Source organism: Mytilus trossulus, unplaced genomic scaffold (genome assembly GCF_036588685.1).
Source record: "Mytilus trossulus isolate FHL-02 unplaced genomic scaffold, PNRI_Mtr1.1.1.hap1 h1tg000457l__unscaffolded, whole genome shotgun sequence".
Lineage (NCBI taxonomy): Eukaryota > Metazoa > Mollusca > Bivalvia > Mytilida > Mytilidae > Mytilus > Mytilus trossulus.
The window spans coordinates 548,557-574,557 of NW_026963370.1; the positions used below are offsets into that span (position 1 = coordinate 548,557).

The 26,001-nt window shown below is 30.7% G+C and overlaps 1 protein-coding gene across 3 annotated transcripts; it reads right to left on the reverse strand.

Annotated features, from left to right (window-relative positions):
- Positions 1 to 782: 782 nt before the first annotated feature.
- On the reverse strand, positions 783 to 23,522 carry LOC134702422 (uncharacterized). 3 transcript variants are annotated; one of them, XM_063563329.1, is made up of 5 exons: positions 23,392 to 23,522; positions 13,013 to 13,108; positions 12,154 to 12,288; positions 8,570 to 8,635; positions 783 to 3,178 (listed from the first exon to the last, which is right to left on the reverse strand). In XM_063563329.1, exons 1-5 carry the CDS (start codon positions 23,417 to 23,419, stop codon positions 2,994 to 2,996), a joined length of 510 nt encoding a protein of 169 aa, XP_063419399.1. In that variant the 5' UTR covers positions 23,420 to 23,522; the 3' UTR covers positions 783 to 2,993. The 3 variants fall into 3 exon arrangements, with proteins under 3 accessions (XP_063419399.1, XP_063419400.1, XP_063419398.1); XM_063563330.1 differs by lacking the exon at positions 23,392 to 23,522 and adding an exon at positions 18,816 to 19,092; XM_063563328.1 differs by lacking the exon at positions 23,392 to 23,522 and adding an exon at positions 14,675 to 14,775.
- Between the last annotated feature and the right edge of the window lie 2,479 nt (positions 23,523 to 26,001).

Genomic DNA, 26,001 nt, shown 5'->3' on the forward strand with positions numbered 1-26,001 from the left:
CTCGACAATGATCAACAAATTTAGTTTTCAAATTGCAACATAACACATTTTTGTCCCCTGGTCCATCAAAACACTAAAATGCAGTCAAAATAATTTTGAATTTATATTAATATTTACTCTGAACTAAATGGAAACTACTTTGTAAAAGATCCATATCATTTGCCACAACCAACCATTCAATATTGGCAAGATTGTATCTATAACACTTCATAACTGAATGATTTGTGTACACTATCCATACTCCTGCTTCATACAAGGTAAGGTGTTTTCATTCCAATGTTTGTTTGTTTGTATTTAAACAAACTTTTACAAGCAACTGCTCATTACTTTCATATGTTTTACCTTTTTAAAGCTATTTGAATTTTATTCAAATGAATTATCTCTCCCTCACTGTTGAATTTTACAAGGAATGTGCTATCAAATAAGAACTTTTAAACTGTTTTGGCCTGGTCATTGAATTTCTTATATCCAGCCCATAATAAATCATTTTTAACAAATTTTCTAGCTAAATTTGTATAAAACCAATGTTGATAAAAAGTGCCCATTACATTTGCAAACCTACAAGCTCAATTCATAACATGGATCATATGAATGTCTGTTCTAATAAATTTCTTTTCTCTACTTCTTTAAGACCATTTTCATCTTTAAAACTAATTTATACATATTAATTTATTATGTTGGTTGCAGTGCATGAAACAAGAAATAATCATAAAAAAAATAATAATAAAAGAAAATAGTGTCATAATGAGAACTCAATGCAAAAAAAATAAAATAACTAAAAGTTAACTTGAAATTCTGTTTTATTTTCTTTCTTCTATTCATGCAAAAATTTCAACAGAACTTAAATTAAATTAAATACAACAAATAAAGATTCAACAAATGCAACTAAATTATGCAAAACATCTGAAAAGTAAAAATTACTCTCAAGTCATAAAAAATTAAGAAAGACTTGTCAGTTTTTTTCGTGTGAAAGGAACTTCTAAATTGTAAATATATATCATGAAATAAAACACCTTTACACAAACTAATGTAAAAGTACATAAGTTTGACATTTTTGACAAGAAGAAAATAATTTTTAGGTCATTTTTTGTTTTTTTTTATTTTACACAATTGCCTAAATTTGGATATCTTTTTTTCTAAATATCTGATCAGTTAATATAATAGATTTAAAATCATTCAGCAATATTCTTAACACATCTCATTTCTTTTATTTGAATACATTTGAAATTGTCAAGATCAAAACACAAAAATTTTAAAGATTTAAATATTCACCTTTCTGAAATAAATAGATTTAATTATAAAAAATCATAAGAAAATATTCTAAATAATTAAATTACAACTTTAATTCTGGGAGACAAGAAATAAATGCAAAAAAGGCAGAAATAACAACATTATGCATGTAAAATAATAGCAACTATTACAGATAATTGCAAGTCATGAGTAGTATATTTCACATCAAGTGAATGTCTACCAAGAAGAAAAATAAATGCACTTTAGTAGTCTATAATTTATTCATCATAACAATAAAAATAATCATCCACATGCTGTACCTACAACTATCATCATATCAAATATAATACTTTTTATTCATTATTAAACCAGATTTCGAATGACTATTGAAAACAAATTTAAAACTTAACTTGCAAACTTTGAACAATTATGACTAAGTTTTAACATTGTTTCAAAATCTTGTCATACACGACAAAGAGAAAACATATCTGGAAAATAATTTCTATTTATGGAGCACTTCAACATTAAAACATACATGTCAACAAGTAACATTAAATACTGAGTTCTCACACTTTGAAATATTTCCATTTGATGAACCAGTGATGGCTATGTTTGTAAAACATGCCTTTTGAAACAAAATGAACCAGCCATTCTCAGTTTCAAATTATTATTTTTTAAAGAAACAGTCCTATGTCTTGAGCATAGCACTTTTAAAGAAGTTTTGGCAAGGGGTGGGTACTTAATGTTGAAAGACATTAAAATTCACCTTTGTAAAATATTAAAACTACATTTAACAAACATCAGATAAAACAATCAGATCTCTTTCCTAATATCTATGATTATATCAATCCTCAATTAAAAATAGTAATTTTATCAAAACACATGAAAATTATAATCATTATTTAAGCATAACCCAGGTAATAAACAATTGAAGCTTAACTAAATGAAAAGCAAATGATAGAGCAAATAAGAACTTTAATCCAATTAAGGATAGATAAATAAATAGATGATGATTCATATGATAAGAAACATTAAGTCATGGTTCAGGCAAAATTTCTTGCTTATCAAAAAAAAACATTTTAGCATCTTAACTCATGTAACCACATAAAATGTTTTTCATAGGAAATAAATTTGTGGATTGCCTTTTTATCGTGGAACTCACAAAAATAAGTTCCCTTTAATATATTCAAATAGATGAAAATGAAGCATATCAAAAAGGGATATTACATTATGGAGTCGGCATTTTTGTCTCAGACAAACTGATTAATACTGGCAATATCTGAATGGATGTTGAAACTTTTCAATACAATGTAAACAAATTAGAGTTTACATTCTGTATATTAGTCCATTAACTCATTGATAAATTGCAGCTCAACATTTTCTTGAATAAAAATTGAATGTGTAAAATAACTGGAAATCAATTTCTTGCAAGTTTTTATCTGTATAAAAATAGTATTATCATGTAAGACAGTTATCTATCATATTTAATGACAAATGAGGAAAATGTTAACATATTGCCTTTCAAGCCAATGCCCATTTGTCTATTCTATACATTTTTTCTCCAGTCATTAAGCCAGTTCTTTAAGTAGCACATGTAAAACACTTTCCTTTTCTACAGCTAGCATATAGTGAATAGTATTTGTAATGTCAAGGCAGAAAACTGCCTAAACGACTTGGTTCACTAGGCATCAGAACTACACTGAAGTATGTTTAAGTGAACAGAAATGATTATCTGACAATATTAAAGCTACTACATGCATGGTTCACCATAATGAACTATCTTGGTTGCCCCTAGCATTGCCAAAGGGACTAAATGGTGGAGAGTTTTTCGTACTGTTTGGTGAACCATTATAAGAGTTCATTCCATTGTTTGCTGTTCCAAATGAAGAATAACTAAATCCTCTCTTCTCATAATTCCAGGATTTGTTTGTAGAATTTGCTGTAGATCCTGTAAATATAAAAACATAATTATTGCAAAATGTCTTTGGATTTGATTTGATTTTTGGTGTTTTAACGCCACTTTTAAGCACCGCTTTTGGGCTATTTCATGGCATCCCGTTTTTTTATTGGTGGAGGAATTTAAGCCAGAGTGCATGGAGAAAGCCACTGACCTTCAATAAGAAAACTGACAATATATCTAGTCAATTAAGATTGCAGTCCAGTGCACCAACATGAGTGGGGTTGGAACTCACAAACTCAGTGTTGACTGGCTAGTGATTACAGTAGTAACTACTATTTAATCCACTCGGCTCAGGAGGACCTAAAATGTCTTTGGACAATAAGGTTATTTGTATAAATGTACCCTGTTATGGGAGTGTGGTTATTTGACATTCATCATTAATCTAAGAAAATTAAGATCATGGTTCATATATTTTCCCATGTATTATAATTTTTATAACACCAGAGCCGCATTTTGACAATGTTTGTCTCTTCAATGATATTAAAAGCCTGAATATTCGAAAAATCCTAATCCTCATGCATGTCATGAAAATTGTTCAAGAGCTCATTAAACCAAAAAAATAAAAATTAATCAATAGCCATTTTTGAAGACAATTTGCAGGGAATCAGAGCTTTGCATGAAGGAAATATGATGTTTTGAAAATTTCATAACAGGAACAATGTCCTTTAATCATTTAGGTCATGAATATTCTTACATTTATTCAAATATGAAATATACACAAAGAAATATTAAGGAAAACATGATGTCATATTTAGTCTAGTCTGTCTACAGAATCAATCTAAACAAATTGCAACAGAAAAGATTTTTTATATATCATATGAGATTATCATAGCACATTACTGTTAAAAAAGTCTAACAAAATCGTACGGTCGGAAATCGGTGAAAATTGAAAATAAAAATATCGGTGTTGTGCCTGCCGATTCATGTCAGAAATGGTCCGCCATATTGACAAAGGGAAAAGACTCTTACATATGTGAATTTATAGAAACCAACTGAGAAGCTGATATCACTGAAAGAATCGCTTACATAAATTTATGTTATAATAAAAGCATGCTGGTAAGTGGTTTTTTTAACATACACTTATGTTTTACATGTATTTAGACATTCGAAAATGCGTCAAGAAATGAATTAGACATACGAAAGTTCTTGACGCAGGTCAAACGACAAAGATCACTATATTTTTGTTTATTTCAAAGATAATAAATAAAATCAACTACCTTTACATTAAATCAATTAAATTTAAACTAATAAAGTCCAAAATATAGCAATAAAAATAATTTAAAGGGACGTAGTAAGACTCGTCCCTAACGAAAATGAAAAAAAGTATGGAACGCCAAATTAACAAAAATGGACAGAAAACATTGCAATTTTGTCGATTTTGAACTAATTACTATAGCCAAAGCATTTATAATTATCTTCTATTACATTTTCTTCAAATAGATGATTTTAAATAATTGTTTCCTTCCTTTTTTAATGAATTATTGTCGAAAATAACTATTTTTTAATTTTATTTCAGCTTTCACTTGAAGAAACCTATGTCCGATTTAGCGTCATGATTTTACTGGAGCTAACCACAGTCACTGTGCTAATTGTTAAGCACAGGGATAATTTCTAAATCAGGTACTATATTATATTATTCTGCATTGCCTATTTCATTAAAAATATTTTATAACAGTCGAGTCAAAAATATTTGATTGCGTACCTTGTTTTAGCAAAAGTCAATTCAAACCAAATTCAAATTCAAATTCAAAATGAATGGTCAACTAAACAAATGTACAAAATAGGTTACAATAAAACACAATTGAAAAATTTCCAAGTAGGGAAAACATCGAACATAGTATACTTTTTTTTAATGCTTTACAATAAAATTGTACTTAAGTTCAAGATGCTCGTTTTTGTGTGTACTTAGTATAGTTTGTCTTGTTTGTCTTAATGTCCTTTTCGTTTTCTCGGACGTGATTTAAGCCTATTGATTCAACTTTTCTTGTCACCCTTTTGACACTTTTCAAATAATTCATTATCTTCAGTAGTGCTAGAACTCATAAGAAGTTGAGAAATGGACAAATGAATTACAGCGTATATAGACACACTAAAAAAGAAACATCACACGGACAAGAAAACATTATTCATTAAAAGTCGATGTTGTTTATTCTTGTTGTTCTGAATAATATTTTAATTTGTATTGATATGTAATATGACATATATAATGATTAAATATGTAACAACAAATGATTTGTGTACTATTTCTTTTCAGCTACATCTATACTATGGAGAAATGTATTGTGTGCCTAAAAGATGACCACACAACAACACTGAACACAACAATATATGATTGCAGATATATTGACGTATCTTAACTTTTGGAAGAACCCAATTCAACCCTTGAAACAACTGAAATGAAGGAAATTGATGAATTATATTCTCAATTATCCTCTGGAGAGCTGTCAGCTTCAGAAGCGGGTGAATCAGATGTCTTGAAAAACCTAGAAGCAACGGTCCAGAGAAAACAGGAAATTTTAAAGCAAAGTCGTACAGCAAAGTTGTGGCTGCAATATTCAGAAATGGTCCAGGTTTTAAGACAATTTATTAAAGCAGAGAGAACCGTTAACTGGCCTCTTCATTTGCAAAGCATCCAAGAAATGTTGCCTTTTTTGACAGCATCTGGACATAATCTGTACACGAAAACAGAAAAGTCGAAACAACATACAACTACCGTCATAGGAGAAGACACTGACCTACTCATACTGCTCTGTTATCATTCAAAAGATGCCATAAACAAGATTTACTTCAAATCAGAAGCCAAGCAAAACACTCACAAAATAAAGATTGGGACATAACAGAGACAAGGAGAAAAATTGGACCACTTGTTTGCAATATTTTGCCATTCATTCACGCCTTTAGCGGATGCGACACAACATCTCGTATTTTTGGTCAAGGCAAGGGCACTGTTTTCAAGAAAATTAGTACTAACATTAAACTACAAGATCATGCCGCTGTCTTTTGCCAGGAGTCCAATGTTGAGAGCATTTATAAAGCAGGAGAACAAATATTTGTTGCATTATATGGATGGTTACAAGATGTTGAAATATTAGATATGCTGCGTTATAGAATATTTGCTTCTAAAGTTTGCGTTGGAAATATATATGTACAAGTGCACACTCTCCCACCAACATCAGACGCTGCTAAGCTACAGTGTATGAGAGTTTACCATCAAACGCAAGTTTGGATTGGGAAAGGTGATAAATTAGATCCAAAGGACTGGGGTTGGCATGTTGAGGACAATAAATTGCTTCCAATTAGAGCATTACTACCACTGGCTCCCGAAAAGCTTCTTAGGATAATCCGATGTAATTGCAAATTGAATTGTGATACAAAACGATGCTCATGTCGTAAACACGGAATAGACTGTTCCCCAGCATGTGGGGAATGTCGGGGAATGAATTGTTCCAATACAAGTAATATTACAGAAGCCGATGAACTTGACGATATGTGAATGCATCAATATGCATGTACATTGCAGAGACATTTAACCATACATTAGAAAGACTTGTATCAAAATTGTCTTTTTTTTTTGTTAAATCAAAACAAAATCAAATATTTTCAAAGATGAATTTTTCAGAAATTGTATTTACCATTCTAATACTTTTTGATGATAACAAAAGTAACCAAGTTTAAACAAAGTAATCAGTTATTGAACAGTTTAGGCAATTCATAATAATAATTCAATGAATGTTGTAACAAATCTAACATTAATACATTTTATTTAGAAATTTATTTCATTTTTATTTTGGGGGAGGGGTAATTTTGGGCTAATTTCGATGACAGATAAATAGATTTTCATTAAAACTACTGTTTGTTTTCTTTTTCCTATTCGCTAATAATTGTAAATAATTGTGTTTAATGTTTTTATTTTAAAGCTGCCTTCAAAATAAAACGTTTGAAAACAGCCATATATGAATCTCAAATATATCGATTTTTTGGCATTTTTTTGTGATTTTATCATTAAAAGGGTTTATTCTACCAATAAGTTCTAACTCTGGATTGTAAATTTTACTTCGGAAATGTTCTTTGTAGTTATTTTAGTCATCTTAATTCGGTTTTTACATTTGTTCCGATTTTTAATTTTTTTTCACAATTTTCATCGATTTTTGGTTAAAATTAATGTTTTTACCCCAAAATGGGGATTTCCGATCGTACGATTTTTCTAGACTTTTATTATATGATTGTGTCATGCTTTGGTATTATAAAACTGTTGAAACCATTTCTGTTGCAATTTGTTTAGATTTATGCATTATTTGCCGTAGACAGACTAGACTAATTAACACAGTGCACCATTTACTGAACCAAGATAAACCTCTGTATTGTTTTAATATCCTCAAGACATCACATGTAACTGTCCTAGGTTCTCTCCAAAACACAGATATAAAATCAATAACTACAGGTATTGTTTATACTTGACATATTATCAATTTTAAATTTTTAATCCAGACTTTAACATAAAAATTTCAATGGGGATCTTAAATGCAATACATAGAAGATTATATAATATCCTGTTCACTAAAATGAAACTACTGTGCATGACAAATACAATGGTTTAATCACATGAAGCACATATAATCTTCATTGAACTTTCATTTTATTTATTGCTTAACAGTGAAAAGGAGGGAATTTTAATATTTAGCTATAAAAGAGGACATAATACTGTGGATTCTGTTCCTCTTGGGTATCATTTTTTGTTGATTGAGGAAAGCTTACATTTTCGTGAATATTTGATTTCATGGTTTTGCCAATCTCTCCATGTAAAATTTGTAGTTCTTCAGCATTTGAACTTGTGGTTCACCTTTACCAATGAAACCCACAAAATTTGGTACTCAATGCATAATAATGACTCCACAGTACTTGTTTAGATAAAGAACAGATAAACTTTGAATTGTAATATTCCTCATGCCTGTATAAGGCTAAATAAAAAAAAAAAAAGTGGGAATCTATATATTGAAGTAAACTTATTGTTTGGATTTGGTTTTTACAGGTTGAACTGTACCTTGAAGTTCAATACATGTATTTCTATTCCATATTGATTATGAAGAACCTATACATATAAATGTATATCACTTACAGATACAAATTAGCCAGGTATATTCCTAACACCATTCAAGGTCTATCATTTACCTGTAATTAGCTGACTTTATATCTTATCTTATATCATAGCATTATGGTTTTATATCTCCAGTAGAATAGCAAATAAATGTAACAAAAACACCTGATACAAGCTTTCTTTTTCTTTTATTTCTGTTTCATTATTTATATTTTCTTTCATGTCTAATGAAGCACAATAGATCATATAAATTATAAATCACACAGTTGTATCATTTCACTCACCAAATTGGTTTTCATTTCCAACCTTAAAGTTTGATCCTCCAAAGTTTGACGTCAAGTCATCTTTACCTGAAAAAAAATAATGAATTATTAATAGGATTGAAAAGGTCAGTCTTATAACATATTTGCAACTTCAGCATAAGCTGATACTTTCTCTTCATACCTCATAAATATTATATAACTTGTAAGAGGTATACTCCTATGCTAGTACCACCCACCTAGTGAAATCAACACCAGTCTGATAATGAAGACCTTCATGGTCATTCTTTGTGTTGATGATTTTCTTTGCAATATATAGATTACATGTTTTACCTAACTCTACTGTTGCTAGTCAAGACTGAAAGGTTTAAAAATTAACATTTCAGGGAAAATAACTCCAAAACAGATTGTCAAATCAGAGGATTTTGTCATGCTGATCATTTTTAAAGTTCAGACTTTTCACCTAGCTCCTCTAGTTTTAAAAATAGATACATGTAGTAAAAAAAATAATCACTGAAAAAATATAATTTATGGGGCAATAAATTCAAAACAGGTTGACTTTCTAAAATTTCAGGGTAAATAGATATTTTTTTGGCAACTTAAGAGGTCCCATTCACTTTGGTCATTAACAATTCAGAGGTCTGCCTGTAGAAGACATACTAAATAAACGGATAGTCATTAACAGAAAAGTCTAAAGCTCATTTCTCATGTATGTAATATTAGTTCAACTTTCTATATTTACGACACCTGTCTTTTCACAAACTACTTACTATAAAACCTATTTTCTTCTTAACATTTTGTAATCAAATTAAAATCTAATTAAAGGATAAATACTACCCAGCAGGGATCAATAAAAATGGATTTCTTATAAAATTGTAATACCATAGTTTATTAAGGATTATTTTGCTCTAAAAATGCAGGCCAATAATGCAGATTAAATTTTATTTGAGACTAATCCTTTCTACTGAATTTCTTTCACACACATCAATGAAGTAGAATGTTTCTTCACATTGTATGAAGTGAAAACACTTTTAAAAGAAATGTTATTCAACATTACAACTGTTAACTATTATTGTATGAGACTAATAAACAAATAAGTAATACTGATGCAAACAAAGCAATATATCAAATATCCTACATAGAATATGTCCACCAGCAAAACATCATGACTGGCACAACCAAGTCATTGTTGGTAGTTAAACTATGATCAGTTGAAATAGTACATAACTAGCAAAATATGAAGTTATCAAAATTTCATCCTAGTTCTAAAAATAACATAGATTTTAATATCATTTTCAAGTAGTGCTGTTTCTCCAAATATAATTTTGGAAATGTCTGCCAAAAGCTGATGGATATTTGTTTACATCAGAAATCATTTCATGATTTCATATTCTATTTAGATTTTAAATTTGCCTAAAATCTGATAGCTATTTTTGGCAGACATTTTGAAAATGTTGGCAGAAGAATAAATTATGACACCCAAGTAATTCACAGTATATTGTTCTATGCAGTTATCAGATTTCTTAAAATTCTAGTTCTATGAACTTATTTTTTATGTATTTGGCGCCCATTTCAAAGATGGCAGCCAACAGATGATTTATCAGTTTGTATGACACAATGAATAAATTTGGAAAACACATAAATATGTATAACATATTACTCCCATATATGATTCTACCATTGCTTTTAGTGTGATACAATTATTCTCAGCTCAACATGCTCAAGACAGTTAAATTTTCAAATTAAAAACACAAGGCTCACTGAGTTTTAACTTAAACTATTACATGTATTATGAGAAGAGACATATTATGTAGGACAAAATTTGGTGGTGGAATATGTTCTTCTAAAGACTTTTCAGACAAGTTCATCCTTCTTTTCCAATGATCTGCAAAGAGACCTCATTCAGCTTTCTGTGACATGGCAATAGAAGATTCAGTAGACACAGAAAAATTTTGATGGTACAAGCAAATTTTGACCTATAAAGAACTGATCTCAAACAAACCACACTTTGACAAAAAAATAATGTTCAACAGGTTAGGAAAAGAAGGATGAATCAGCTAAGAAATATTTATACATCAATAGAATATATATGCTAAAATCATTTCACGTAAAGATGTTTCTCAGCATTTGTGAACTGTTAATTAATCTCAAATTTTCAAAAATGGTGGCCAACAGATACAATCTTATACTGGGAATCAATTTAGAATTGCATATTTAACCTCATTAACTATTTTCATTGATATTCTATTCTTACCACAAAAACTTGTTTCTTAAAATCTTAAATTAAAATAAAACAACTGAAGTTTATACCCCAAATTTAAGACAAGAGTTAACTAAAGGACCCTTCATTCTTTCACTTTCCTTTGCATAGGATTTCAATCAGTATGAATTAATACTTCATTTCCATTCTTCCCTTTACATATATTATCAAAGTGGAGTTCTTTAACCTTTGCATGATGGTGAAGTGTATATTTCTGTTACTGGGAATCCCCTTTCTGGTTTCATTGTTTTATTTTGATACCAAACAAAAATAATCTGTTCTATTGCAATAAGCTTTTACTTATCTAGGTGTCATGACAGTACTATAATTCACATGATAAAATTAAAATAAACCTCTTCTTTAGATCGGTAGATCTGATATTCACACCTTGTTTGATCAATAAGTTCATGTTAATGTTCAGAATTTAAATCTCAGTCTATAGTTTGGTAAATATTGAGATTTAGGACAGTGAATCTTTATGTCACTCTGTTCTAAGGATAATGTATGGCTTGTAGTATGAAAGTAAAGGTGACAAACGATAACCTTTAAAACATGTAATAAGCAGAGAAAATATATTTTACTTTTGATTTAAATAAAACATTCAGCCAATAATATTTGTACAAACTTTGAAGTTGTCTTTAAATGATTTGTATCTTGTATATTACAGATTAAAGATAAGAAATAATTCAACACATAAATGTCCAAATGTTTGCTTTAAACATTTGAAGTAATTTGAAAGGGAAATCATATACAAATATTGTTCTCACATAAAGAAAATCAGTCAAATTGATCTTTTCAAGGACTCTTTACATAATTGTTCCAACAGAGTCCAATAAAGACTATGATATACCTTTGATATATACAACAAAAGAAATGGTATATGTTTGTACAGTAATGACTTGCCTTTTAACATGCACCAATCCAGGAACTTTAGAAAGTGATTTCCAACTAGAGAAATGGAAGAGGCAGTTTTAGTCTTTTGAACGTTCTATCTGATTGTGAGAACCTCTCCCCAGCATCTGTCAAGATATTTCCCAAAATTTTCAGGCAGATGAACCTTTGCTTAACAAAACTGTTTTGAACGACTTTTACCTGAACATTAAAACCTGAGGTGAAATTGTAAGATGAAACATTGGGTAGGGTAGAAATTTGCATTAAAAGATGCAAGCACCTAAAGACCATGCATTGAGTTGATCAATGGGTTCTTCAACGTCCCTTTACCACAGCACATTCCCAACAATAAGACAGAAAACAGATGGACCAAACCGAAAATAAAATCTTGAACTCATGTGTTACTAAATTTCCGCATATGGTTATTTTAAGAAATAACCAGAGTGAAAATTCCTACCTTTTACATTCCCATATCTAGAGTAATAAGTATTGTTTGCTTTCAGATTAAGTCCATCTGTAGAAGGTTTTATATTTTTTCCTAAAGAAACGTTTTTCTGTATACTCCATACATCGTCAACACCAAACTGTGTTTCTGAAATACATGAGTTTATACATAAAATGTATTGTTCCTTATGCTGAAATTTAAAAAACTGAACAAAATCTTAATAAAGATGAAGTCTTTGGTTTAACCGTGCTGGGATTGAATCAACCCAAGACCCAAGGTTTTGGAAAGTATATGGTCTAAGTGAACAGAATCTAGCTGATCTTTTTTTCTCCCATTGTTTTCAAAAAGTTTATTTGCTGCTAAATGAAATCCTTTACAGATATTGAACTGGAAGACAAAATCCATAGGATAAGTAGCTATCTTAAGCGTTGTTGAAGTAATCATGGTAATGATGCAGTGTCATTGGTATTTTTTTGTTATTTGAAATATGCCTTCTCTTTTTGTTGTTTTATCACATATTTGTGATATATGTGTGTTGAATAAAGTGTTAAAGGTTAATTATCAGTTCTGGGTAAACTTGTGTAGGTGGGTTACTCGTTTTTTTTTTATCTACATCTCATTTTTCATTAATTTCAAATACTGATCTTCTGCGATTATGGGTATTTTAACCAGCTTATCACTTCTATAACTTATGGGGTAATGTAAGGGACATGAAGAGCTGAGCTGGCTTTATAATGCCTACTAATCACGTCTAATGACTTAAAAGAGATCATCACGAAATATCTGTCTCATTAAAATAACTCCATATTTTATTTATTTCTATGTAAATAAGTATTTCAACTATCAAAGTATGACATATTAATTAAAGTACCTCTAGGAGAGGCCTGTTGTTTACGTGGAGAAAATGTCCATTGTTCTTCTTGGTCGTCTTTCTTTGGACCACTGTACAGAAACTTCTTTGTATTACCTGCAAAAAAACAATTCAAATTTTAAAGATCTGGAACTTCTGACCACATGAATAACCATTTGCCATTATACATATACCCTTCAAACAGTCGATAGGAATTAAATAATACTCCAAGAGGGTTTTTTGTAACAACCTTGACTACCCAAGAGGGTCTCGCATGGGTGCTGCAAAGCAGACAACATAAAAATAATTAGAGACTAAACATGAAAGGAAACTGAGTTAGAATGTGTATCCACTATCATCAATTAACAAAATGATGTGAAGAAAACATTATTTGAAAAGCTGTCTGCAAGGAAGACAACTCTTTCTGGGTTTTTTAAAGACAAACTTGGAATAACAATATTGTATTTAAAAAATTGCAATACCAAATATATACAAAAAATATTCTATTATAAGTCTGTGAAGATTTATATTTTCACATTAAAAGAATGGAAAAGAAACTTGACCAAAGTTCTCAAAACAGGCTAAGCAAACACATAAATAAATATATTGGCCCTATTTGTTTGATTATAAATGTAGCTAAAGCTAATTTAACAACATGAACAGAATATAATTGTATGCTTTGTCAGTGAATCAATATCAGTTCTTGTTTTCCTTATATAAAACTGATAACATTATTTTGGTTCATCATTGATTTTTCCTCTTGACATAAAATCTATATTCTATACTTTATAAAGTTGTTATTGAGTGGTTATGAAAACACTCACTTCAAATATCTACATTCTTTCTTTGACTAGAAAAACAACTAGAAAAACAATAATTAGTATTATTCTTTTCCTAAATACATGTTGAAGTCAAATGTAAATCAATATATTCTATAAAACTTCCCAAATTTAGAGTACAGCAATGTATACCAAATACAACTGGTGATTCTACTGACCAAGAAAGATAAGTTAAGCACTAGCTATAGGCCACCAAAAGCTGAAAATTTAGTGCAGTCTAGGTGGCCAAGTGGCCCTGTGTGCAAAAGCATGTGTTCAAATCCCAGTGAGGGGAGAACAAAAATTTGAGTCTGCACATTTGCAGATTTATATATGATAAACCTTTTATATATGAAAGCTAAGCATAATTTGTTCTACATACACAAATTATGGGTTTAACAAAAGGAAGGGTGCTTGCTTCTTTTGAAATATCACAAAGGCTTGATATAAAACCTTCATTTTGAAATGACGTCATAAGTTTATACACCATATTCTCTCAACATTTTGATTCAAATGAGGTTGGATTGAAGGTCCTGGAATTTCAAAGCCAATTAAGACTTTTAAATGTTCATGAAATACTCTGTTATGCTCAAGCACTTTTAAAGGGAAACAAATACAATTTTTTTGTTTTAATTAAAAATATATTAACATGAAGTACATATATTGGTTTTTAATTTCTGACTATGAAAGCATTGTTTGGTAAAGTAAAGATCTTCAATACAAATAGGAAATGGCCTTTGTATATACTGAAGCTCATAAAAAGGAAATTAGCAACAGTAATTTCATGATAAAAATCTTGGACTGATAATGAGAACTATAACAATGGTAACTTTTTTCGATAATGAGTTTTAAGAAATCAATTTACCTTTATTATATCCTGAGCTAACAGTCATTATCGACATAACGAGTTTAACAGGAACTATTTTGCTTAACCATGTCCGTGTTTTATAATTATTACTTCAAACTTTATAACAAAACACTATTTATAATTCCTTCTCAACATTTAAATGTTTATGGATTAAAATCAATTTAATACCTATAACCTGTGACTAAACAATTACAAATATTGCCAAAAACATTTAACAAAGCCTGTTGTCTTCAAACATGAACCTGAAGGATCAAGTGCAGCTAAACTTCCTTTACAGTTTATCCAATAAAATTTGTTGAAAGCTGATGGTACATATGACATGTCTCTAATACAACTTTCTCATTTTTTTCACTAGGAGTAGGACACATGCAAGGCCTTGTAGTCATAACAATTTGGAATACGATTATCATAAGTCATAACTAAAAATTCAACCAATCAAAATGTTGGATGAGTTTAGAGCACAAATCTTATACTTGATTACTGGGTAAACTTTTATCTCAAATTTGTAGGTCCAGATCTTGAAGTTCATTTTGCAAGAGTGCAGGAATTATGCCCACAGTAAACTATTGTAAATACAGCTTTTTCAAAAGCCACACCTTTGCAGGAGTTATATACATATATATACATATATATAGTTTTCAATTTAGACTTGTATATATACATAAACGCCTAAAAAGTGTACATACATATATATATACTAGAACACTATCGTGATGTCGCGGGTCCGTGACTGAATTGAAGTATATAACGATGCGCAGGCCGTATTTTAGTATTAGTATTGTCATCTGATAAAGTCATGCAGATTATATGATACAGTTTTCTCTGCTTTCAAATCTTTCTGTTTGAACCCGTCGTACTGGAACTTATCAATTATTGGTAATAATATTAATTATTTGGAAAACAAAAGGTCCTGGAATGGAGTATTTTTTAATCAACAGCATTGTCCTATATTAGTTATAAATAAACTTGAATTTTTTGATTCGCTGTTTTACGTCATGCATGTTAACAAATTAAAAACTGTACCTATACGCCTTAATTTTTAGTCCAGATTTTTAGTATTCTTATTGTTATCTTAGAAAGTCTTACTGATTAAAATACTACAATAGACCTGTAACAATTTGACAATTTAGTAGTGTCAACCCTGTGATTATGACCCGTGTATATAGCATATCAATCCTGAATAAGCATATTAATCCTGAATACACCGTTTGGTGGTGCGCCTGTCAGATGCGGAACGTACAGATAAGGTAATAGGCAACAGGTGAATATACTATTGGTATCGGTATCGGACTTGACCCGGAACTTCTTAATTATTAACAATATTAATTACGTGGAAATCAAAAGGGCCTGGAGTGGTGTAATTTTTAATCTACACCTTTGTACTATATTAGTTATATATAAAGTTGAATTATTTGATTAGTAGTTTTTACGTGATGACGGCTGACAAATTGGACCTTGTAATTTTAGTATTATAGATATGGAGAGAGAGAATATAATATGGCTTGTTCAGTATCACATTGGTATCAAAGGAGTCACCAATATAATCCCAGTCTGCATGCTGAACAGCAGCCCAGGCAGCCTAGGCTTGTAAAATTGCTCTTGGGCCTGTAAAAATCATGTCTACAGAATCTAACTTAAAATGTTAAAAAATTGAGCTCCGGCCTGTAGATTTAGTGAAGACTGTAATCCCAAGAGCTCTGTACTGAGGAACTGTGCATTCAACATAAACATGCCTGCATGGTTTTATGAATTTTAAGGACAAAAAATAGACCATTAATACATGTAGCTTAATTTTCTCTTTCAACAAAAGTATCTATTAATGTTATTAGATATCTTAAGACACTTAGAAGCCTTAAACTAACTTACCCTACTCTAAACTGATTCCTTTTTTTCTAAACTGTGTCAGATTAGTCGAGTGTTAAGGGAGAATTCCTAATACTGACTGGAACCATTTTACAATAACATCATTTACTGAATTTGAGAAATGAGCATCAAATTTATGGTAATTTACATACTTGCATATATAGAAAGTTGATAAAGGTTATCATGTTTAGAATTTCAATTGCAGTCATTTTGAATTTAAAGTACAAATATCATGTGTAATATTTGACACAGGATATAGTCATACATATCTATTTTCATTTTAATTTCAGTTGAATTTATTACATTGTCAGCTGATTGTTGTATATATATATTACAGTGTTTACTATTCTAGAACATTGTGTAGAATGTCAATATGCACTAAATTTCAGGCTATTGTTAATAATTGTAATGGTTTCACAACAATACTAGAGTAGAGATAGAATTCATAGTACAGACAAATATACTCAAAAAATTCATGTGTTCTCATTGAAATTAACTTTGTTGTCAACATATTATATTAAGGTCAAGGAACAGTAAATGGGCTATGTCGCAGATTTTTCTATAAATTTGCATACAACCTTGGCTCGTTGAACTACAACTGAAAATCGAAAAAATAATACATTTATCTCTTTTATTATCTGAAAAATTGCAGATTGATTTCCTTTAATATGGGTGAATATTTGTATAGAAAGCACATAAAATCGGCGAAAAACCTTCTAAAATTTGTCTTAAAATCGCCAAATCTCTAATTCTACTCCATAGATTTTTCTTAAAAAACTATATATTGTTGACACATAAATTTCTTTTTTAATGATATAAAATAATCATAGGGTCACCGAATTCGTTTTTTGTCTAATAATCAATTTGATACCTTGTTGGCAGTGAAAAACGTCAAAAAACAACGTTTTACAGCCTGCAACGCGATAACGTTACGATCATTTCGACGTTTTGTTGGATTTTTTCACAAAGAACGCAACTTTGAATAATGTATACCGTAAAAACGAAGTCGGTGACCCTATCTTTATTTTGCATCATTATAACGGGAATTTATCTATCAACAACATATAGTTTTTTAAGAAAAATCTATGGAGTAGAATTAGAGATTGGGCGATTTTAAGACAAATTTTAGAAGGGTTTTCGCCGATTTTATGTGCTTTCTATACAAATGTTCACCCATTTTGTAAGAATTCAAACAGTAATATTTCAAATGATAATTGAGATAAATACATTATTTTTTCGATTTGCAGTTGAAGTTCATCGAGCCAGAGTTGTATGCCAAATTTTACTGAAATCTGTGACATAGCCCAATTACTGTCACTTGACCTTAACATTACATGTACAATTGATTTCAGACAACTTTTACTATAACCATGACCACATCATTACAAGCATATTGTTTTGTTCCTATTTAGCAAAAGTCATGAACGAGACAACTATCCACTATAGACCAAAGATGTAACAGTTTACAATTTGCTCCAAACACTTTCTCTCCTTCGACTCCTATTTTATGATCAAAACCTATACTTTATAAAGATACTATGTATACATGATAACATCTATGCTATATTATATATACTGAACAAATTGTCAACCGTGTTAGGGCTAGTGGAGAGGGCTGAATTCCTCACCCACATTATTTTCTAGTAAATTACCGTACTTATACTTGCATTAATCATGTTAATACCATTTAAGTTTAAATATTTTAATGGTATTAAATCTCAACATTTAAGCCTTAAATCGTTTCAGGACAAACGTTATTTTAGAATTCTAGTTATACAATAATAAGTCGTCAATTCATGATGTTGCATTTTTATAATCGTGATAATTATAAACGCTAAAAGCTATAGTTCAATTTTTAGTGTTTTTTTCCTAAAATTGATATGAACATTCCATATTAATATTTTTCCACTTAAATATAAAATCATTAGTTTTCTATTACTATTTATAGATATATTGGCTATATCAGACCCTAAACAATTTGAACTATTATATAAATCTCTTCCAAAAACACATCATAATATTTATTGTGAAGCCAGTTTTTTTTAATGGAACATTAGTACACCAAATTCATAAAAAGCAAGTTACTTGTTATTAACCTCAAAACTTTTTATTCTTTTCAAAAGGCTATACTCAAATCTTAGATTGAAGAACAAATGAAATAATGTGCCTTCCTGTTGAAGTAATCAATCAGAAACTGATTTTCACATTAAAATTGATCAATAAAAATACTGACATTATAATTATATCAATTAAAGTAAGAAATTGTTAACTATACCTTCAGGCTCCATCACAAGATGAGTTTAAACATGTTAAAAGTATTCCCTTTTTCTCCAATTATGTATATATATATATATCCTTTGTGACAACTATCTATTTTCATTTAACACATTACGCTGTACCAGATTTAATATGATTAATATGACACGAAATACACAATTCCGTATTAATCCAGGTGTTCAAATGCTTCCGAGTTTCTTCTAATCAGTGAAGCACAAATGGATGGACACACTATGACGTTCCTGTTCCGATCAATAAACGTGATCACGTTTACTTTTGTGATATATATAAGTATATAGATAAATAGACCATTTATATCAACAACTTTAGAGAATTTATAACATTTAAATTTCCTACAGGTAAAATGATCAAATGGACTATTTCAACATGTTGCTTTGAAATTTGTGTAATTAAATTACAACATTATTGCACAAGGAGATCTTTAAACTTTGGATAGTTCAATAACAGGGAAAACAGGATGTCAAAGTTCATCCTTACACTCAGTCTTCAATGTTTTAATATTGATCAATTATTCATTGATGTTGAATAGATTGTTTGATTTTTTAGTGATTTCTTAATTATATGTGATCATGGCTTCCCCTTTTATAGCTGACTATGAGGTATGGGCTTTGTTCATTGTTGAAGGCCCTACTGCGACCTATAGTTGTTAATTTCTTTGTCATTTGTTCACTTGAGGAGAGTTTTCTCATTGGCAATTATACCACATCTTTTTCATATTCCCTGGTTTTCCTGAGAAAATTTTCATTTTGTCAATAAAATTTCAACGTACATGTAATTAATTGAAAGCCAATAAAATTCCCAACTTTTACTACTCATATCTTTCAGTTGTTTATGTCATGCAACACATAAACAACCGAACAAAATGGGGAGGGGGGGGGCACAACAAATTCTAATGAGTTAGATTGAAATCATAGACCAAGGTGAGCAACACAGACTCTTATCTAGCCTCTTGTTTGGTAAGTAGCAATAGTATATTAAAGTAAGATAAAGATTACCCTGACCTTTTGCCTGTCCAATGATATATGCTTTAACAATCTTTTTCAGACTTTTTAAATAAAAAAAAAAAATATGTCAACAAGCCAAAAATTACATTGTTGACATGTCGTCCTTTTGTCTTTTAATAACTTTTTTTAACTTTCACATTTTATTATTCTATTTGAAGATACAAGTTTTAAAGATTTTCATAATAATATAAGAGGATGTGCCAAAACTGTAATGAGACAACTTTCCACCATACGGCATAGAAGAAACTATATGTGACTGTTTGGCCTTCAACAATAGAATACACCTTATTGCTACCTCTTAGTTTATGTGACTGTTAGGCGTCACTGATGAGTCTTATGTAGACGAAACGCGTGTCTGGCGTATAAAATTATAATCCTGGTACTTTTGATAACTATTTACACCACTGGGTCGATGCCACTGCTGGTGGAGGTTTCGTCCCCGAGGGTACCACCAACCCAGTAGTCAGCACTATGGTGTTGACATGAATATCAATTATATGGTCATTTTTTATAAATTTTCTGTTTACAAAACTTTGAATTTTTCGAAAAACTAAGGATTTTCTTACCCCAGGAGTAGATTACCTTAGCCATATTTGGCAAAACTTTTTTGGAATTTTGGGTCCTCAATGCTCCTCAACTTTGTATTTGTTTTGGCTTTTTAACTATTTTGATCTGAGCGTCACTGATGAGTCTTATGTAGACGAAATGCGCGTCTGGCGTATAAAATTATAATCCTGGTACTTTTGATAACTAATTAGGACTTCAACAATAGAATATACCTTATTGTTATCTGTTAGTTTATGTGACTGTTAGGCCTTCAACAATAAAATACACCTTATTTCTCCTTCAACAATAAAATACACCTTATTTCTCCTTCAACAATAAAATACACCTTATTTCTCCTTCAACAATAAAATACACCTTATTTCTATCTGTTAGTATTATCATTGACCATCACAGATATTCCTGTTATTTCATGACGTCATATTAAAGACAAAATGTTTGACCCAACAATACAAAAGTGATTGTAGTATGACATCAATAGTTCAAATGTAACAGATTCCAAAATGGTGATAAGGTTTATCAGCAAAACCATTCAAGTATAAATTGCTATGTGTCACATTTATAGAAAGATTTGGTGAAATTCAATTGGAAATAATAATTTTATTCCTTGCATAACAATGAATATTGCATATATTTCAACATTCATTTATTTATTTATTTTTACAGTAAATTAAATTATTACAATGTATTTTAAAATTACAAAAATAAATAAGGTCTAGTCCAAAGTACAGGAATAAAATTCAAAACTTATATAACACATTAGACTATAAACTGTGAGGTATATTATTGTTGCATTAAATAATAGTGTTAAATTCTAGTGTTAGATACATCTTTCTGATAAGAACTTGTCAGTTGAATTACATCAGGTCTAGTCGGAAATTCAATCAGATTGAATACAAAAAAATATCAATTTAAATCTGTAACATTAACATGATTAAATGGTTCTTTTTAAATGACAGGAATAATTGTGTTTGATTAACAGACCTATCTGTTTACAAATCTTCATTTAAAACTTAATGGTCATTTAAACTAAACCACACTATCCTCTTTAATTCATGTAAATATGCATTAGATGTCAAAATCATTATATACATTTGTACATGTATTAGATACGCCATAGGGTTTTAACACAGTTCAAACTTTTAAGTTCATACTATATATATACTAATTTTTATTACATCACTAAGAGGTGCATCAAATTACTCTAAAAAGATTGTGATGAAAAAGGCTAATGAAATGACTCAGAATTGCACACTGAGATAAAGCACTCCCCCATGTGCATAAATAAGAAAATTCAAAAGCTAGAAAAACCTAGAGGAACCTGTGTCATTCACCTAAGTCTATGTGCATCTTGAACAAGGAACATGAGGAACAGTTACACTCGCTGATATTTTGGAATACATGTAGCTTAAATGCATTGATCAGCAAAAGAAAGGGGGGTTCCGACCCCAGGAACCCCCCTCCCCCTAGATCCACCATTGTGTGGGCAGTATTTAGAAGAAAAACTGAACAAAGTGTCGATCATGACTGTGGTATCATTATGACAAAATATGTTCATGAATTTAGTATACTTAGGGTTGTCAATTTTCTTTAATGATTATTGGAAATAAAAGGACTGCTCTTTTATAACATTTATATATTTATACGTGCAGCCTAGTGTATCCCCGCACCTAGGACTTATAACTTCACTTCATTCAACTGATTATATAAAACTAATAAATGAATGATATAATTCAATATTGTGTGAAGACATTCATAACGTACTTTATTAGGGTGTTTCTGATCCCAGATCCTGCTTACTGTTTTGTCAGATTCCTGTATCCCGCTTACACTAGTCTTAGTGTATGAAGCAATTCTCAATTTTTTGTAATGTCCTGTAAGACATCATTTCTCGTTTTTAAGGCATAATAATTTGACTTTCACATGTCATGCTTACAAAAAATCAGCAATCCCACATGACGCTTAGGCCCCAACGAGACCCACTACCAATCATGCCAATGATGCAGAGCAAAATTTATTTAAAATTTGAACTTAATAAAACAAGTTTTATCTGATGATGTGATTTTAATGGAATGTGGCTATATATGATAAATCGTGGGGTTGCAGTTATAAATAAATTCTTGAACTTATCAAGTTTATTCTTTTCTGTGATTCCCTTCACTGAGATCTTTGGCTTCAAAAGGCTAAAACAATAGACCACTTTCGAGTTCATCCATCACCGGAAAAAACTCGTCAATTATACGCGCCTTTATCACCGTCATCTGTGCGTTTAGGGGCGTCGTCACTTCCCTACAATGTTGAGCGAGTGGTTGGAAAATTATAATTCTATATTGTACGAATTATTCAGCAAATTGAATTCTGAAAATAGACAATCAACACTGCTGTCACTAGGGAATTGTCAGTAAGTACCTACAGAGCAACCATTATTTCTAGTTTATCCTGCACAAAGACGATCACTAAGACGCTTGATGAAAGTAAATAGTGCAGGGATACAGGCGAGCCCCTCTATCTGGTAAATGACGTCATAAAGGCGTGCATAATTGACGAGTTTTTGCCGGTGACAGATGAACTCGAAAGTGGTCTATTATAGGAACAATTTTATTTGTGTTACTGTGCGGATAAAACAATATCAGCTAATGCACAACTTCAAAGGCTGCTCAGACACTGCCACTGTCTCTGCCACTGTCACTGAGTACTCTACTATAATAAATTTCACCAATAAAGTTAAAATAAAAAAAAGTTTCCTTTTCTTTTCTGAAACAGTAATACAACCCCACATTGGAGGGTCTTTCTATAATCTTAGGGATATCCCTCATTTTGAGTAGTATTTGCAGCCTGAATAATATCAGAATCAACATATTTTTAAAAGAAAAATCATAATGTCTTTAATGATGACCCCCTCTGTTTTTAAAGAAACAGGTGCCTGACTAAATATGTGGTGTGTAGTGTTTCAATGTGACAAAAAAAATCGTAAATAGATCATACTATACGAGGGATTGCCGTCGTTCCTCATTTATGGTATACAAGTATTTCGTTAATCTGTTAATTTGACATTATCAACAATATATTCCAATCGTCTGCCAAGAAATCTGTCCTTGCCATGAGAACGAGGCAAATAGAGTTACCTACCTTTCAGTAATCGCGGGAAACTGCGCAAACTAATTACCAACATTGTAATAATCATATCACCAGACTATAACGTACAAAACCAAGAGAAAGCCAAATGATACGTCAAAGAAGTCAAAGAGGTCTCTTCCTATAAAAAGGTTTACAGACTTCCAATCGGTATGGGTAACTTATTGTAATGTCAACAAGTGAAACTGCGAGCTGCTGCTCACTGATGATACCCCCGCCCGCAAGTGGATAATATTAATAGTGTAAGAATATGCAAGTGTTCGGTAAACAGGAAGTTGTCGAGTGATGATGATCTGAAAACGCATCACACGGTATAGCTGACTTATATATATCCTGAAACCAAACTACAGAAATCCTTGTATTGTAATTCCTGAGAAAAGTGTGACGAAAATTTTCAACTTGGCTATTATGTGTAAAATCATACGTACAAGTGTTCGGTAAACAGGAAGTTTTCAAGTGATCAATCTGAAAACGCATCATACGGTATAGCTGACTTAGATAAACCCTGAAACCAAATTTCAGAAATCCTTGTATTGTAGTTCCTGAGAAAAATGCGACGAAAAATATTCATGGGACGGACTGACTGGCGGACGGACGGACGGACGGGCTGACGGACGGACGGACAGACAGACAGAGGTGAAACAGTATACCCCCCTTTTTTTTTAAAGCGGGGGTATAATTATGTCAATGAGGTATAATTTTAGTAATATATCGGTAGAAATTTATATCTTATCGCTATTTGTAACATAAATTGGATTTTTTTCCTTTGATGTTTTTATGAAATAATTTACTTAAAAAGTGTGGTGAGGGAAAACCATGGTATATTATATGCAAATTAATGTTGTACCATACTTTGCTAATTAAATATGCAACTCAACTAGAATTCAAAGGGAAAAAGGCGGAGCTTCAGCCATGGTATAACATATTCATGTTCATGTTATTCCGCATGGCTGAGGCTCCACCTTTTCAGTTTTGAATGTATCCGCCTCTTGAATATTTAGGAAACTGTTAAACGTACTAAAAGGTCAAGATCTTCATTTGTTTTCATTTCATAACAAAAAGCAAAAAATTATGTGTACCCAAATCTTAAGAAACCTTTTTCAAACTATATAGTATAGAAAAGAAGATGTGGTATGATTGCCAATGAGACAACTATCCACAAAAGACCAAAATGACACAAACATTAACAATTATAGGTCACCGTACGGCCTTCAACAATGAGCAAAGCCCATCCCGCATATAGTCAGCTATAAAAGGATTGTTACGAATTCCCCTAATTTTGGAAACAATTACTAAATGTTTCTTCTTTAAGTTGTGAAAAAAATTAAATGTGAAACTGTCATTTCCTTTGCAAAGATCCAATTAAGTTTCGATTTTAAAAAGGGGGTAAATATATAAAAGTGAATAAATATCGGCTACAAATATCTGAAAATATAGGATTTTTTTTGCGATCAATTAGGGGAACGTACACTATCTACGCTCCCTGGATCAGCTACTGTTTAAATACAGTGTTTTATCATTAAAATTGTGTTTTAATAAATAATCTAATAATCGAATTAATAAAATAATGGAAGAAAGCAGTTTGTACGAAAACTAGAAATGTATAAATATGCATTTTTCAATGAGATGAAAATTCTGTAAAATATGATTAATTTGTATGATACTTGAAAACAAAACAAAAAACAATTCTTACCGCCATTAGAATAATAATTTAATCCTTGTTCGACGTTGGAATCCGATATTTTTGTTTACCTCAGTCTGATAAAAATCGGGATAATCTGACATTTTCTTTCTTTTTTTGCAAATTCAGGGGTTCTATTACATGAAATACACAAAAGATCATACACGAGGCGCAAAAGTGACTTGCGCGAGCTTCCATTTCATTGGATAAAACTGTAACGTGATCAATTTCCAATATTAGTTGAAGGTCTTGAAGCTGTCAATCATTTTATTTATATTACAAATTTTATATACCATGTGTCTTACTCATTAACATATTTAAACAAACTCATCCTTCGGATTCGTTTGTTTAAATATGTTAACTCGTAAAAAACATGGTATATATAGTACTTGTCCGCCATTACTGAGTCTCACACAGGTTCCCGTAAAATTTTGACGTCATAAAACAAAATATCTGGCACCACAATGGAAAAGTGATTGTTGTATGCGTCAAGAGTTCAAGCGGTCGGGTCAGCCGAGATAAGTGATAAGGTGTATGGGTCATATATGTTTATCTTCTAAGGGTGAAATGTCTGCATTTACTGACTGTGTTCTGACCGATTTATCTCATTCAAGAGACATATAATACAATTGTATTATATGTCTCTGTCTGATTATATGGATCACACATCCGATGTTTAATTCTTCATCGACACTTAAACTTTTTAAGTCGAGGTATGACGCATACACACTCTATATTGGTTGTATCTTGACTGAAACAGAGACATACATGTATACATG

Bases quoted from the DNA above. Each gene is read 5' to 3' on its own strand.
- LOC134702422 (XM_063563328.1), bottom strand. From the start codon at position 14,711: ATGTCGATAATGACTGTTAGCTCAGGATATAATAAAG. The intron at 13,109-14,674 runs GTAAATTGATTT...GTTTTTTTGCAG, and splicing joins TAGCTCAGGATATAATAAAG to GTAATACAAAGAAGTTTCTG. The intron at 3,179-8,569 runs GTGAGTGAAATG...TTATATTTACAG, and splicing joins TGGAAATGAAAACCAATTTG to GATCTACAGCAAATTCTACA.